Source organism: Oncorhynchus clarkii, unplaced genomic scaffold, assembly GCF_045791955.1.
Source record: "Oncorhynchus clarkii lewisi isolate Uvic-CL-2024 unplaced genomic scaffold, UVic_Ocla_1.0 unplaced_contig_466_pilon_pilon, whole genome shotgun sequence".
Classification (NCBI taxonomy): Eukaryota; Metazoa; Chordata; class Actinopteri; order Salmoniformes; family Salmonidae; genus Oncorhynchus; species Oncorhynchus clarkii.
In genome coordinates this window covers 129,833-143,461 of record NW_027258004.1, presented here as the reverse complement: position 1 = coordinate 143,461, position 13,629 = coordinate 129,833, and the positions used below count along the sequence as shown (strand labels likewise).

Here is a 13,629-nt window from a genome sequence, read left to right as displayed (position 1 = left end):
CAGCTGGCAGGAAGCCAAGGCCCTCTGGGGAACAGACATGGCATGTATACACACACACACGGGCACATGTACGCACACACACACGGGCACATGTACGCACACACACACACACACGGGAACACACACACACACACGGGAACACACACACACACGGGCACACACACACACACGGGAACACACACACACGGGCACACACACACGGGCACACACACACACACACGGGCACACATACACACGGGAACACACACACACACACACGGGAACACACACACACACGGGAACACACACACACACACGGGCACACACACACACACGGGAACACACACACACGGGCACACACACACACGGGAACACACACACACACACGGGCACACACACACACGGGAACACACACACACACACAGAAACACACACACACGGGAACACACACACACACACACGGGAACACACACACGGGAACACACACACACGGGCACACACACGGAACACACACGGGCACGTGTACGCACACACACGGGAACACACAAGGGCACGGGAACACACACACACGCACACACACACTTATGGGAACACACCTGTTGGCTCGCAGCCCGGTCTGATAGACTAGACGTATATTTAAGTATAGTACATAGTATATAGTATATTTAACGTAAATCTGGTGACGCCCAAATGACACTGAACAAAAATATGAGTTTATATAAACGTAAAGTGCTCGTTTCATGAGCTGAAATTAAAGACAGCAGAAATTTGCCATACTTACAAAAAGCTTATCTCACATTTTGTGCAGAAATGTGTTTGCATCCCTGTCAGTGAGCATTTCTCCTGAGACAAGATAATTCATCCACCTGACAGGTGTGGCATATCAAGAAGCTGATTAAACCAGTACACAGGTGCACCTCGTGCTGGGGACCATAAAAGGCCACTCTAAAAGGTGAAGTTTTGTCACACAACACAATGCCACAGTCTCAAGTTTTGAGGGAGCGTGCAATTGGCATGCTGACTGCAGGAACGTCAACCAGAGCTGTTGCCAGAGAATTTAATGTTAATTTCTCTACCATAAGCCCCTTCCAATGTCATTTTTAGAGAATTTGTCATTACATCCAACCTGCCCAGCTTCTTCACCTGCGGGTTCATCAGAGTGTGGGGGGAGGGGGGGGGGGGGGGGTCTGCTGAGGAGTAACTCTGTCTGTAATAAAGCCCCTTTGTGGGGAAAAGCAACTTCTGATTAGCTGGATCTGGCTCCCTAGTGGGTGGAACTGGCTCTCTAGTGGGTGGATCTGGCTCCCTAGTGGCTGGGCCTGGCTCCATAGTGGGTCGGCCTGGCTCCATAGTGGGTCGGCCTGGCTCCCTAGTGGGTGGGCCTGGCTCCCTAGTGGGTGGGCCTGGCTCCCTAGTGGGTCGGCCTGGCTCCCTAGTGGGTGGGCCTGGCTCTCTAGTGGGTGGGCCTGGCCCCCTAGTGGGTCGGCCTGGCTCCCTAGTGGCTGGGCCTGGCTCCCTAGTGGGTCGGCCTGGCTCCCTAGTGGCTGGGCCTGGCTCCCTAGTTGGTCGGCCTGGCTCCCTAGTGGGTGGGCCTGGCTCCCTAGTGGCTGGGCCTGGCTCCCTAGTGGGTCGGCCTGGCTCCCTAGTGGCTTAGCCTGGCTCCCTAGTGGCTGGGCCTGGCTCCCTAGTGGCTGGGCCTGGCTCCCCAGTGGCTGCGTCTGGCTACCTAGTGGGTGGGCCTGGCTCCCTAGTGGCTGGGCCTGGCTCCCCAGTGGCTGGGTCTGGCTCCCTAGTGGGTCGACCTGGCTCCCTAGTGGGTCGGCCTGGCTCCCTAGTGGGTGGGCCTGGCTCCCTAGTGGCTGGGCCTGGCTCCCTAGTGGGTCGGCCTGGCTCCCTAGTGGCTGGGCCTGGCTCCCTAGTGGCTGGGCCTTCTCCCTAGTGACTGGGCTAAAAGTCATTGCAGGTGCCGCCCTCCCATCTCAGCACAAAGCAGCTCTCTATTCCTCCTTACTGGATTCTCGTCCTCCCCTTTTCACCATGGGGAGTGTACATATTGTAACATACCTACTATATACTGTCGAACAATGGACCGTTTTAATGATGTATAACGAAAGATAACATTTGGATGGTTCTTGGAAAACGCACGCGGTCACAGGACTCGGGACACTTTGACGCGGGGAGGAGTTACGGTGGTGTGTTCGTTTTGAACTTTTTTGAGTGTTGTTTCGTTCAACTCGAGATACCGTTTCAGGCAAGACGACAGTATATGAAACATGGTTGACTGGCAGGCTACTACATCCAAGATCTGTGAAACTTAAGTAGCACGTATACACGTGTCTGAGAACGGGAACATGAAGACCTTTGACGGTGACGGCAATGTAATGGTGTGATTTATAGCCGACGCATTGCACGCGGAGTATCTACATTCTTAGTGCGAAGTCTCCCACCACCGATTCATTTGGTTAACGTCTCATTCCTCTCCAGAAAACGGTAAGCACCCGACGCTCCCCAACTTGCTCCATTTGAAACAAGACTACGGTCATATTTTTGTTGCATTTATCGGGAATACATGAATCTATTTTTTTGTAACTTTTGAATGAAGTTGGAGCGGTGCTGTATTTATTCATGTATAAAGAATATAAAGAGCGTTTGAATGGTAACTGGTGAGCTGTAGCTGGAAGTTCGAGACAAGTTTGCACAATGAGCTGGTTTGCATGTCCAGGCGTTATAGTTGAACCCACCGTAGAGCTGTTGTCCGTCCAGGCGTTATAGTTGAACCCGCCGTAGAGCTGTCGTCCAGGCGTTATAGTTGAACCCGCCGTAGAGCTGTCGTCCAGGCGTTATAGTTGAACCCACCGTAGAGCTGTTGTCCAGGCGTTAGAGTTGAACCCGCCGTAGAGCTGTTGTCCAGGCGTTATAGTTGAACCCACCGTAGAGCTGTTGTCCAGGCGTTATAGTTGAACCCACCGTAGAGCTGTTGTCCAGGCGTTATAGTTGAACCCACCGTAGAGCTGTTGTCCAGGCGTTATAGTTGAACCCACCGTAGAGCTGTCGTCCAGGCGTTATAGTTGAACCCACCGTAGAGCTGTTGTCCAGGCGTTATAGTGGAACCCACCGTAGAGCTGTTGTCCAGGCGTTATAGTTGAACCCACCGTAGAGCTGTTGTCCAGGCGTTATAGTGGAACCCACCGTAGAGCTGTTGTCCAGGCGTTATAGTTGAACCCCCCGTAGAGCTGTTGTCCAGACGTTATAGTTGAACCCACCGTAGAGCTGTTGTCCAGGCGTTATAGTTGAACCCACCGTAGAGCTGTTGTCCAGGCGTTATAGTTGAACCCACCTGTTGTGCTGTTGTGACAGTCAGACTGAAAGTGAAACCGTTTCCTTTTACAACCCGTCTCCCGGCTGCTGCCAGAATCTTCCAAACAGACACAGTTCTGTTATCGTGCCTCTGATTATGTTTTATTACAGCTAAAAAACAGGAAGATAAAGACACTGTCCTGTTAACAGTTAACAGCTATAACTAGGAAGATAAGACACTGTCCTGTTAACAGTTAACAGCTATAACTAGGAAGATAAGACACTGTCCTGTTAACAGTTAACAGCTATAACTAGGAAGATAAGACACTGTCCTGTTAACAGTTAACAGCTATAACTAGGAAGATAAGACACTGTCCTGTTAACAGTTAACAGCTATAACTAGGAAGATAAGACACTGTCCTGTTAACAGTTAACAGCTATAACTAGGAAGATAAGACACTGCCCTGTTAACAGCTATAACTAGGAAGATAAGACACTGTCCTGTTAACAGTTAACAGCTATAACTAGGAAGATAAGACACTGTCCTGTTAACAGTTAACAGCTATAACTAGGAAGATAAAGACACTGTCCTGTTAACAGTTAACAGCTATAACTAGGAAGATAAAGACACTGTCCTGTTAACAGTTAACAGCTATAACTAGGAAGATAAAGACACTGTCCTGTTAACAGTTAACAGCTATAACTAGGAAGATAAAGACACTGTCCTGTTAACAGTTATAACTAGGAAGATAAGACACTGTCCTGTTAACAGTTAACAGCTATAACTAGGAAGATAAGACACTGCCCTGTTAACAGCTATAACTAGGAAGATAAGACACTGTCCTGTTAACAGTTAACAGCTATAACTAGGAAGATAAAGACACTGTCCTGTTAACAGTTAACAGCTATAACTAGGAAGATAAAGACACTGTCCTGTTAACAGTTAACAGCTATAACTAGGAAGATAAAGACACTGTCCTGTTAACAGTTAACAGCTATAACTAGGAAGATAAGACACTGTCCTGTTAACAGTTAACAGCTATAACTAGGAAGATAAGACACTGTCCTGTTAACAGCTATAACTAGGAAGATAAGACACTGTCCTGTTAACAGTTAACAGCTATAACTAGGAAGATAAGACACTGTCCTGTTAACAGTTAACAGCTATAACTAGGAAGATACAGACACTGTCCTGTTAACAGCTATAACTAGGAAGATAAGACACTGTCCTGTTAACAGTTAACAGCTATAACTAGGAAGATAAAGACACTGTCCTGTTAACAGTTAACAGCTATAACTAGGAAGATAAGACACTGTCCTGTTAACAGTTAACAGCTATAACTAGGAAGATAAAGACACTGTCCTGTTAACAGCTATAACTAGGAAGATAAGACACTGTCCTGTTAACAGCTATAACTAGGAAGATAAAGACACTGTCCTGTTAACAGCTATAACTAGGAAGATAAGACACTGTCCTGTTAACAGTTAACAGCTATAACTAGGAAGATAAGACACTGTCATGTTAACAGCTATAACTAGGAAGATAAAGACACTGTCCTGTTAACAGCTATAACTAGGAAGATAAGACACTGTCCTGTTAACAGTTAACAGCTATAACTAGGAAGATAAGACACTGTCCTGTTAACAGCTATAACTAGGAAGATAAAGACACTGTCCTGTTAACAGTTAACAGCTATAACTAGGAAGATAAGACACTGTCCTGTTAACAGTTAACAGCTATAACTAGGAAGATAAGACACTGTCCTGTTAACAGTTAACAGCTATAACTAGGAAGATAAAGACACTGTCCTGTTAACAGTTAACAGCTATAACTAGGAAGATAAAGACACTGTCCTGTTAACAGTTAACAGCTATAACTAGGAAGATAAGACACTGTCCTGTTAACAGTTAACAGCTATAACTAGGAAGATAAGACACTGTCCTGTTAACAGTTAACAGCTATAACTAGGAAGATACAGACACTGTCCTGTTAACAGCTATAACTAGGAAGATAAGACACTGTCCTGTTAACAGTTAACAGCTATAACTAGGAAGATAAGACACTGTCCTGTTAACAGTTAACAGCTATAACTAGGAAGATAAGACACTGTCCTGTTAACAGTTAACAGCTATAACTAGGAAGATAAGACACTGTCCTGTTAACAGTTAACAGCTATAACTAGGAAGATAAAGACACTGTCCTGTTAACAGCTATAACTAGGAAGATAAGACACTGTCCTGTTAACAGCTATAACTAGGAAGATAAAGACACTGTCCTGTTAACAGCTATAACTAGGAAGATAAGACACTGTCCTGTTAACAGTTAACAGCTATAACTAGGAAGATAAGACACTGTCATGTTAACAGCTATAACTAGGAAGATAAAGACACTGTCCTGTTAACAGCTATAACTAGGAAGATAAGACACTGTCCTGTTAACAGTTAACAGCTATAACTAGGAAGATAAGACACTGTCCTGTTAACAGCTATAACTAGGAAGATAAAGACACTGTCCTGTTAACAGTTAACAGCTATAACTAGGAAGATAAGACACTGTCCTGTTAACAGTTAACAGCTATAACTAGGAAGATAAGACACTGTCCTGTTAACAGTTAACAGCTATAACTAGGAAGATAAAGACACTGTCCTGTTAACAGTTAACAGCTATAACTAGGAAGATAAAGACACTGTCCTGTTAACAGTTAACAGCTATAACTAGGAAGATAAGACACTGTCCTGTTAACAGTTAACAGCTATAACTAGGAAGATAAGACACTGTCCTGTTAACAGTTAACAGCTATAACTAGGAAGATAAAGACACTGTCCTGTTAACAGTTAACAGCTATAACTAGGAAGATAAAGACACTGTCCTGTTAACAGTTAACAGCTATAACTAGGAAGATAAAGACACTGTCCTGTTAACAGTTAACAGCTATAACTAGGAATCTAAAGACACTGTCCTGTTAACAGTTAACAGCTATAACTAGGAAGATAAGACACTGTCCTGTTAACAGTTAACAGCTATAACTAGGAAGATAAGACACTGTCCTGTTAACAGTTAACAGCTATAACTAGGAAGATAAGACACTGTTCTGTTAACAGCTATAACTAGGAAGATAAAGACACTGTCCTGTTAACAGCTATAACTAGGAAGATAAGACACTGTCCTGTTAACAGTTAACAGCTATAACTAGGAAGATAAGACACTGTCCTGTTAACAGTTAACAGCTATAACTAGGAAGATAAGACACTGTCCTGTTAACAGCTATAACTAGGAAGATAAAGACACTGTCCTGTTAACAGCTATAACTAGGAAGATAAGACACTGTCCTGTTAACAGTTAACAGCTATAACTAGGAAGATAAAGACACTGTCCTGTTAACAGTTAACAGCTATAACTAGGAAGATAAAGACACTGTCCTGTTAACAGTTAACAGCTATAACTAGGAAGATAAAGACACTGTCCTGTTAACAGTTAACAGCTATAACTAGGAAGATAAGACACTGTCCTGTTAACAGTTAACAGCTATAACTAGGAAGATAAGACACTGTCCTGTTAACAGTTAACAGCTATAACTAGGAAGATAAGACACTGTCCTGTTAACAGTTAACAGCTATAACTAGGAAGATAAGACACTGTCCTGTTAACAGTTAACAGCTATAACTAGGAAGATAAGACACTGTCCTGTTAACAGTTAACAGCTATAACTAGGAAGATAAGACACTGTCCTGTTAACAGTTAACAGCTATAACTAGGAAGATAAAGACACTGTCCTGTTAACAGTTAACAGCTATAACTAGGAAGATAAGACACTGTCCTGTTAACAGTTAACAGCTATAACTAGGAAGATAAGACACTGTCCTGTTAACAGTTAACAGCTATAACTAGGAAGATAAAGACACTGTCCTGTTAACAGTTAACAGCTATAACTAGGAAGATAAGACACTGTCCTGTTAACAGTTAACAGCTATAACTAGGAAGATAAAGACACTGTCCTGTTAACAGTTAACAGCTATAACTAGGAAGATAAGACACTGTCCTGTTAACAGTTAACAGCTATAACTAGGAAGATAAGACACTGTCCTGTTAACAGTTAACAGCTATAACTAGGAAGATAAGACACTGTCCTGTTAACAGTTAACAGCTATAACTAGGAAGATAAGACACTGTCCTGTTAACAGTTAACAGCTATAACTAGGAAGATAAAGACACTGTCCTGTTAACAGTTAACAGCTATAACTAGGAAGATAAGACACTGTCCTGTTAACAGTTAACAGCTATAACTAGGAAGATAAGACACTGTCCTGTTAACAGTTAACAGCTATAACTAGGAAGATAAGACACTGTCCTGTTAACAGTTAACAGCTATAACTAGGAAGATAAAGACACTGTCCTGTTAACAGTTAACAGCTATAACTAGGAAGATAAGACACTGTCCTGTTAACAGTTAACAGCTATAACTAGGAAGATAAAGACACTGTCCTGTTAACAGTTAACAGCTATAACTAGGAAGATAAGACACGCTTCTAACATCACATTTTATTGGTCACATACATATTTAGTAAATGTTATTGCAGGGGTAGCGATGTGCTTGGCAGGTCAATGAAGAACACATTGTTATTGAGAATGATCGCCTGGCAAGAAGCAAAACGCCTCCTGTTGGGCAGAGGATTAAAATAAAGGGGGCTCCCGAGTGAGGCGTCACTACAGACCCTGGTTCCGTTCCAGGCTGTATCACAGAGGTCGGCAGGGTAGCCTAGTGGTTAGAGTGAGGCGTCACTACAGACCCTGGTTCCGTTCCAGGCTGTATCACAGAGGGCGGCAGGGTAGCCTAGTGGTTAGAGAGTTGGACTAGTAACCGAAAAGTTGCAAGTTCTGACAAGGTACAAAATCTGCCGGTAGGCCGTCAGTGAGAATAATTTGTTCTTAACTGACTTGCCTGGTTAAATAAAGGTAAATTAACAAGACACTGTATCTCAGTGCTCGAGGAGTCACAGGGCGGCGCACAATTGGCCCAGCGTCGTCCGGGGTTTGGCCCGTCATTGTAAATAATAATTTGTTCTTAACTGACTTGCCTAGTTAAATACACATAAAAAAAAAACATGGAGAACATGGACAGAACACTCTTGGCAACAGCACAGATACACTACATGACCAACAGCATGTGGACAACGGCTCCTCGAACATCTCATTCCAAAATCATGGGCGTTGGTCTGATTTAACAGCCTCCAGTCATCTGGGAAGGATTTCCACTAGATGTTGGAACATGGCACAGCATTAACGAGGACAGATAACACCTCTACACTACAAGAAGGGAGACCACAAGGTTACATGAAGGGAGATCCACAGCAACAACATGACAGACCATAATTACAAGCAGTACGAAGAGACAGACCGAAACATGCAGCACAATCAGCATCCTACGTTACTGGGTTCCCATAACAACCACAGCTGTCCATGAAACCTGAGACGGAGACTAAACTTTCCAGTGTTAGTGGTGTGTGTGTGTGTGTGTGTGTGTGTGTGTGTGTGTGTGTGTGTGTGTGTGTGTGTGTGTGTGTGTGTGTGTGTGTGTGTGTGTGTGTGTGTGTGTGTGTGTGTGTGTGTGTGTGTGTGTGTGTGTGTCTCCGGCCTATGTTTTTATACAGCACCTCAATAACACTGTCGCCTGTCTGTCTGTCTCTTCACCCAGGATCTCTCCAGATCATTCTGGATCTCTCTCTCCTCGCCCCTATAGTGGATTTGGATATGGGATAGGGATCCAGACTCCTGGACCACGCAGGAGTATCTTCTAGTGCGACACACACACACACCGTCAGCTGGTTCACAGTGGCTACTACTGGGGATGGGGGATCCAGTGGAGGGCTCTCTTCTGTATGATGGTCAGAGACACTCTGGCAGCAACCACAGTGGAACCATCGCAGAACCACACGGCACCCACGCAGAACCAGGACGGAACCCAGCAGCTTCCAGGGGAAACCCTAGAACACGTAGAACAACAGAACCGCGTTCAAGAACAACAGAACCAACTCGAGAACTTTGAACTCTTAGGTCAAGAGAATGAACTCTTAGAACAACAGAACCTAGAACATCAGATCCAACTCTTAGAACTAGAGAATACGGTCCAGACCAGCACAGACAACCGGACCACACCTCCAGACAAGACCAGTTCTGGCGGTGCCCTCCATCCCTGGTGGCCTCAACAGAGCAGCTTTAGAGCGACTAGACCCAGTGTCCCTCTCCCCTGGCCAAGCCCCAGTGTCCCTCTCCCCTGGCCAAGCCCCAGTGTCCCTCTCCCCTGGCCAAGCCCCAGTGTCCCTCTCCCCTGGCCAAGCCCCAGTGTCCCTCTCCCCTGGCCAAGCCCCAGTGTCCCTCTCCCCTGGCCAAGCCCCAGTGTCCCTCTCCCCTGCCTCGAACCTCTTCTCCACTTGCCCGATCCGATCCCAGACTCCTGGACCACACACCTCCGGCCCTTCTTCAGCCAGCAGGAGTATCTTCTAGTGCGACGCACACACCGTCAGCTGGTTCACAGTGGCTACTACTGGGGCCCTATGGAGATGGAGGAGGCTCACCGCACACTGCTACTCACACCGCCTGGGAGCTTCCTCATCAGGTATACACCACACCCTGCTACACACACCGCCTGGGAGCTTCCTCATCAGGTATACACCGCACCCTGCTACACACACCGCCTGGGAGCTTCCTCATCAGGTATACACCGCACCCTGCTACACACACCGCCTGGGAGCTTCCTCATCAGGTATACACCGCACCCTGCTACACACACCGCCTGGGAGCTTCCTCGTCAGGTATACACCACACCCTGCTACACACACACTGCCTGGGAGCTTCCTCATCAGGTATACTCCGCACACTGCTACTCACACCGCCTGGGAGCTTCCTCATCAGGTATACACCGCACCCTGCTACACACACTGCCTGGGAGCTTCCTCATCAGGTATACGCCACACCCTGCTACACACACTGCCTGGGAGCTTCCTCATCAGGTATACACCACACCCTGCTACACACACTGCCTGGGAGCTTCCTCATCAGGTGTACTCCGCACACACACACACGGCTGTTCCTCATCAGGAAACAAACAAGCACAGCCCCCCCTTGCTGTTCCGTCCCGTGTAACGTTGTGCTGTCGTGTGGTTGTGTGGTTGCCAGGGACAGCAGTCAGACGAACGTCTTCTTCACCCTCAGTTACCACGGCGACCGGGGGCCCGTCAGTGTCCGCGTCCTCCTGACCAGTCAGAGTTTCCGCCTCAACGGCAGTAACAAGGCCTTTGACTCATTGTTCGCCTTGCTGCGGTTCTACGTGGAGTCATCCCATAGGCGGCTGCGGAGGGCGTGGCGCAGGGAGCGACCCATGACCTTACAGCAGCTGTGTAGGGGACGAATCGTGGAGCTGTACGGCGCGGAGGGGATAGATTCACTACCTGGGCTCAACCAGGTGGTCAGACAGTATCTACAGGACTATCCTTATATTATATAGACACACCCTCCTACCGGAGAGTTTGGGGGACCACTTCCGTTTCAACAGACTGAAACTTTCTGAACGGTACTGACCGAAACTACAATGGAGTGGAGCCCCAGAAAACGGAATTGGAATGTGCTGTTTCTTACACTCTCTGTCTCTGGTCTGGTTCTGTAGTTCTGTCTCTGGTCTGGTTCTGCGGTTCTGTCTCTGGTCTGTGGTTCTTATCTGTGTGGTTCTGTCTCTGGTCTGTGGTTCTTATCTGGTCTGGTTCTGTGGTTCTGTCTCTGGTCTGGTTCTGTGGTTCTTATCTGTGTGGTTCTGTCTCTGGTCTGTGGTTCTTATCTGTGTGGTTCTGTCTCTGGTCTGTGGTTCTTATCTGGTCTGGTTCTGCGGTTCTGTCTCTGGTCTGGTTCTGTGGTTCTTATCTGTGTGGTTCTGTCTCTGGTCTGTGGTTCTTATCTGTGTAGTTCTGTCTCTGGTCTGGTTCTGCGGTTCTGTCTCTGGTCTGGTTCTGTGGTTCTGTCTCTGGTCTGGTTCTGCGGTTCTGTCTCTGGTCTGGTTCTGTAGTTCTTATCTGTGTGGTTCTGTCTCTGGTCTGTGGTTCTTATCTGTGTGGTTCTGTCTCTGGTCTGTGGTTCTTATCTGTGTAGTTCTGTCTCTGGTCTGGTTCTGTGGTTCTGTCTCTGGTCTGTTGTTCTTATCTGTGGGGTTCTGTCTCTGGTCTGTTGTTCTTATCTGTGTAGTTCTGTCTCTGGTCTGGTTCTGTGGTTCTGTCTCTGGTCTGTGGTTCTTATCTGTGTGGTTCTGTCTCTGGTCTGTGGTTCTTATCTGTGTAGTTATGTCTCTGGTCTGGTTCTGTGGTTCTGTCTTTGGTCTGTTGTTCTTATCTGTGGGGTTCTGTCTCTGGTCTGTGGTTCTTATCTGTGTGGTTCTGTCTCTGGTCTGGTTCTGTGGTTCTGTCTCTTGTCTGTGGTTCTGGTCTCTATGTGATTCTGTCTCTTGGGCCAGTTCTAGGCTGGTCATGTCATGTACTGTAGTTCTGGTCTGTGGTTCTGAAGGTATAGTGGGTTGTTTTCCCAAATCTTATTCTAAAATGGATTAAAAAAAAAGGTTTCCCTCATCAATCAATACACACAATACCCCATAATGACATCACAATACCCCCATAATGACATCACAATACCCCATAATGACATCACAATACCCCCATAATGACATCACAAACATGCTACATGCTATTGAGTAAAGCCAGAGTGTCTATATATGTGGCCTTGGTCAGTCTTTACTAACGACATGCTACCATCTTTTGAGTCAAACCACCAGAACGCTAAATTTGTGGGCTAAGCCTATCTGTTGATGTAATGGGTACCAAACTAGTTATACATTTGGCCACTATGTTCATCTGGGGAAAAAAGTTATCCACATTAAAAAATACAAACATTTGGGACTAACCAATAAGTAGCCTATCTGAACACTTGAGTTTTGTCTGGGCGGGCGTCTCTCTCTCTCTCTCTCTCTGTCCTCTCTCTCTCTCTCTCTGTCCTCTCTCTTTCTCTCTCTGTCCTCTCTCTCTCTGTCCCCTCTCTCTCTCTCTGTCCTCTCTCTCTCTCTGTCCTCTCTCTCTCTCTCTCTCTCTCTCTCTCTCTCTCTCTCTCTAATGATATTAACATTGTAAATAACTTAAACTTGTATTATTTGTGCAAGTCATCGATTGTATGCCTCCCCCCCAGATAACAGGCCACCAGGCCACCACCATTACCCTACTAATAATCCTACTGATAATCTCATAAATAAAGCACCAATGCATCTAAAATCACAGCGTCCCAGAGCTTTATGTTATTACTGTAACGTGTAATGCTGGTACTAATGGTGCTGATGTCATTTCCTGTGCTGATGTCATTTCCTGTGCCGTGTCACACTGTGTTCATGGATTATCATACTATCATGTATCAGTAGGCTGCATTAATACAGCTCTCTATATTATTGTAACTTGTAATGCTGGTACTAATGGTGCTGATGTCATTTCCTGTGCTGATGTCATTTCCTGTGCCGTGTCACACTGTGTTCATGGATTATCATACTATCATGTATCAGTAGGCTACATTAATACAGCTCTCTATATTATTGTAACTTGTAATGCTGGTACTAATGGTGCTGATGTCATTTCCTGTGCCGTGTCACACTGTGTTCATGATCTTTGTCATTTCCTGTGCTGTGTCACACTGTGTTCATGATCTTTGTCATTTCCTGTGCCGTGTCACACTGTGTTCATGATCTTTGTCATTTCCTGTGCTGTGTCACACTGTGTTCATGATCTTTGTCATTTCCTGTGCTGTGTCACACTGTGTTCATGATCTTTGTCATTTCCTGTGCTGTGTCACACTGGCTGTGTTACGTTAATGGACGTGTCATGGTTACTGTTAGTTGTTTCGCTGTACAGTGTATGAGTCATGACCGAATGCCAGCAAGTCTATAGTCTAGGTTTACTGTTACTGTTTCGCTGTACAGTGTATGAGTCATGACCGAATGCCAGCAAGTCTATAGTCTAGGTTTACTGTTACTGTTTCGCTGTACAGTGTATGAGTCATGACCGAATGCCAGCAAGTCTATAGTCTAGGTTTACTGTTACTGTTTCGCTGTACAGTGTATGAGTCATGACCGAATGCCAGCAAGTCTATAGTCTAGGTTCACTGTTAGTTGTTTCGCTGTACAGTGTATGAGTCATGACCGAATGCCAGCAAGTCTATAGTCTAGGTTTACTTTTAGTTGTTTCGCTGTACAGTGTATGAGTCATGACCGAATGCCAGCAAGTCTATAGTCTAGGTTCACTGTTAGTTGTTTCGCTGTACAGTGTATGAGTCATGAC

At 45.8% G+C, this 13,629-nt stretch overlaps 1 protein-coding gene across 1 annotated transcript; it reads left to right on the top strand.

The window, feature by feature from the left end:
• Nucleotides 1-2,038: 2,038 nt before the first annotated feature.
• On the top strand, nt 2,039-12,584 carry LOC139394462 (suppressor of cytokine signaling 1-like). Its single transcript, XM_071142530.1, has 3 exons — nt 2,039-2,469; nt 8,970-9,890; nt 10,451-12,584. The coding sequence occupies exons 2-3, from the start codon at nt 9,154-9,156 to the stop codon at nt 10,776-10,778; spliced, it is 1,065 nt and encodes a 354-aa protein (XP_070998631.1). The 5' UTR covers nt 2,039-2,469; nt 8,970-9,153; the 3' UTR covers nt 10,779-12,584.
• Nucleotides 12,585-13,629: the final 1,045 nt, after the last annotated feature.

What these genes read in the sequence shown, in the direction of transcription:
- LOC139394462 (XM_071142530.1), top strand. Translation starts at nt 9,154, where the DNA reads ATGATGGTCAGAGACACTCTGGCAGCAACCACAGTGGAACCATCGCAG. An exon ending in CCTGGGAGCTTCCTCATCAG is followed by an intron (nt 9,891 to 10,450) that starts GTATACACCACA and finishes TGTGGTTGCCAG; the next exon opens with GGACAGCAGTCAGACGAACG.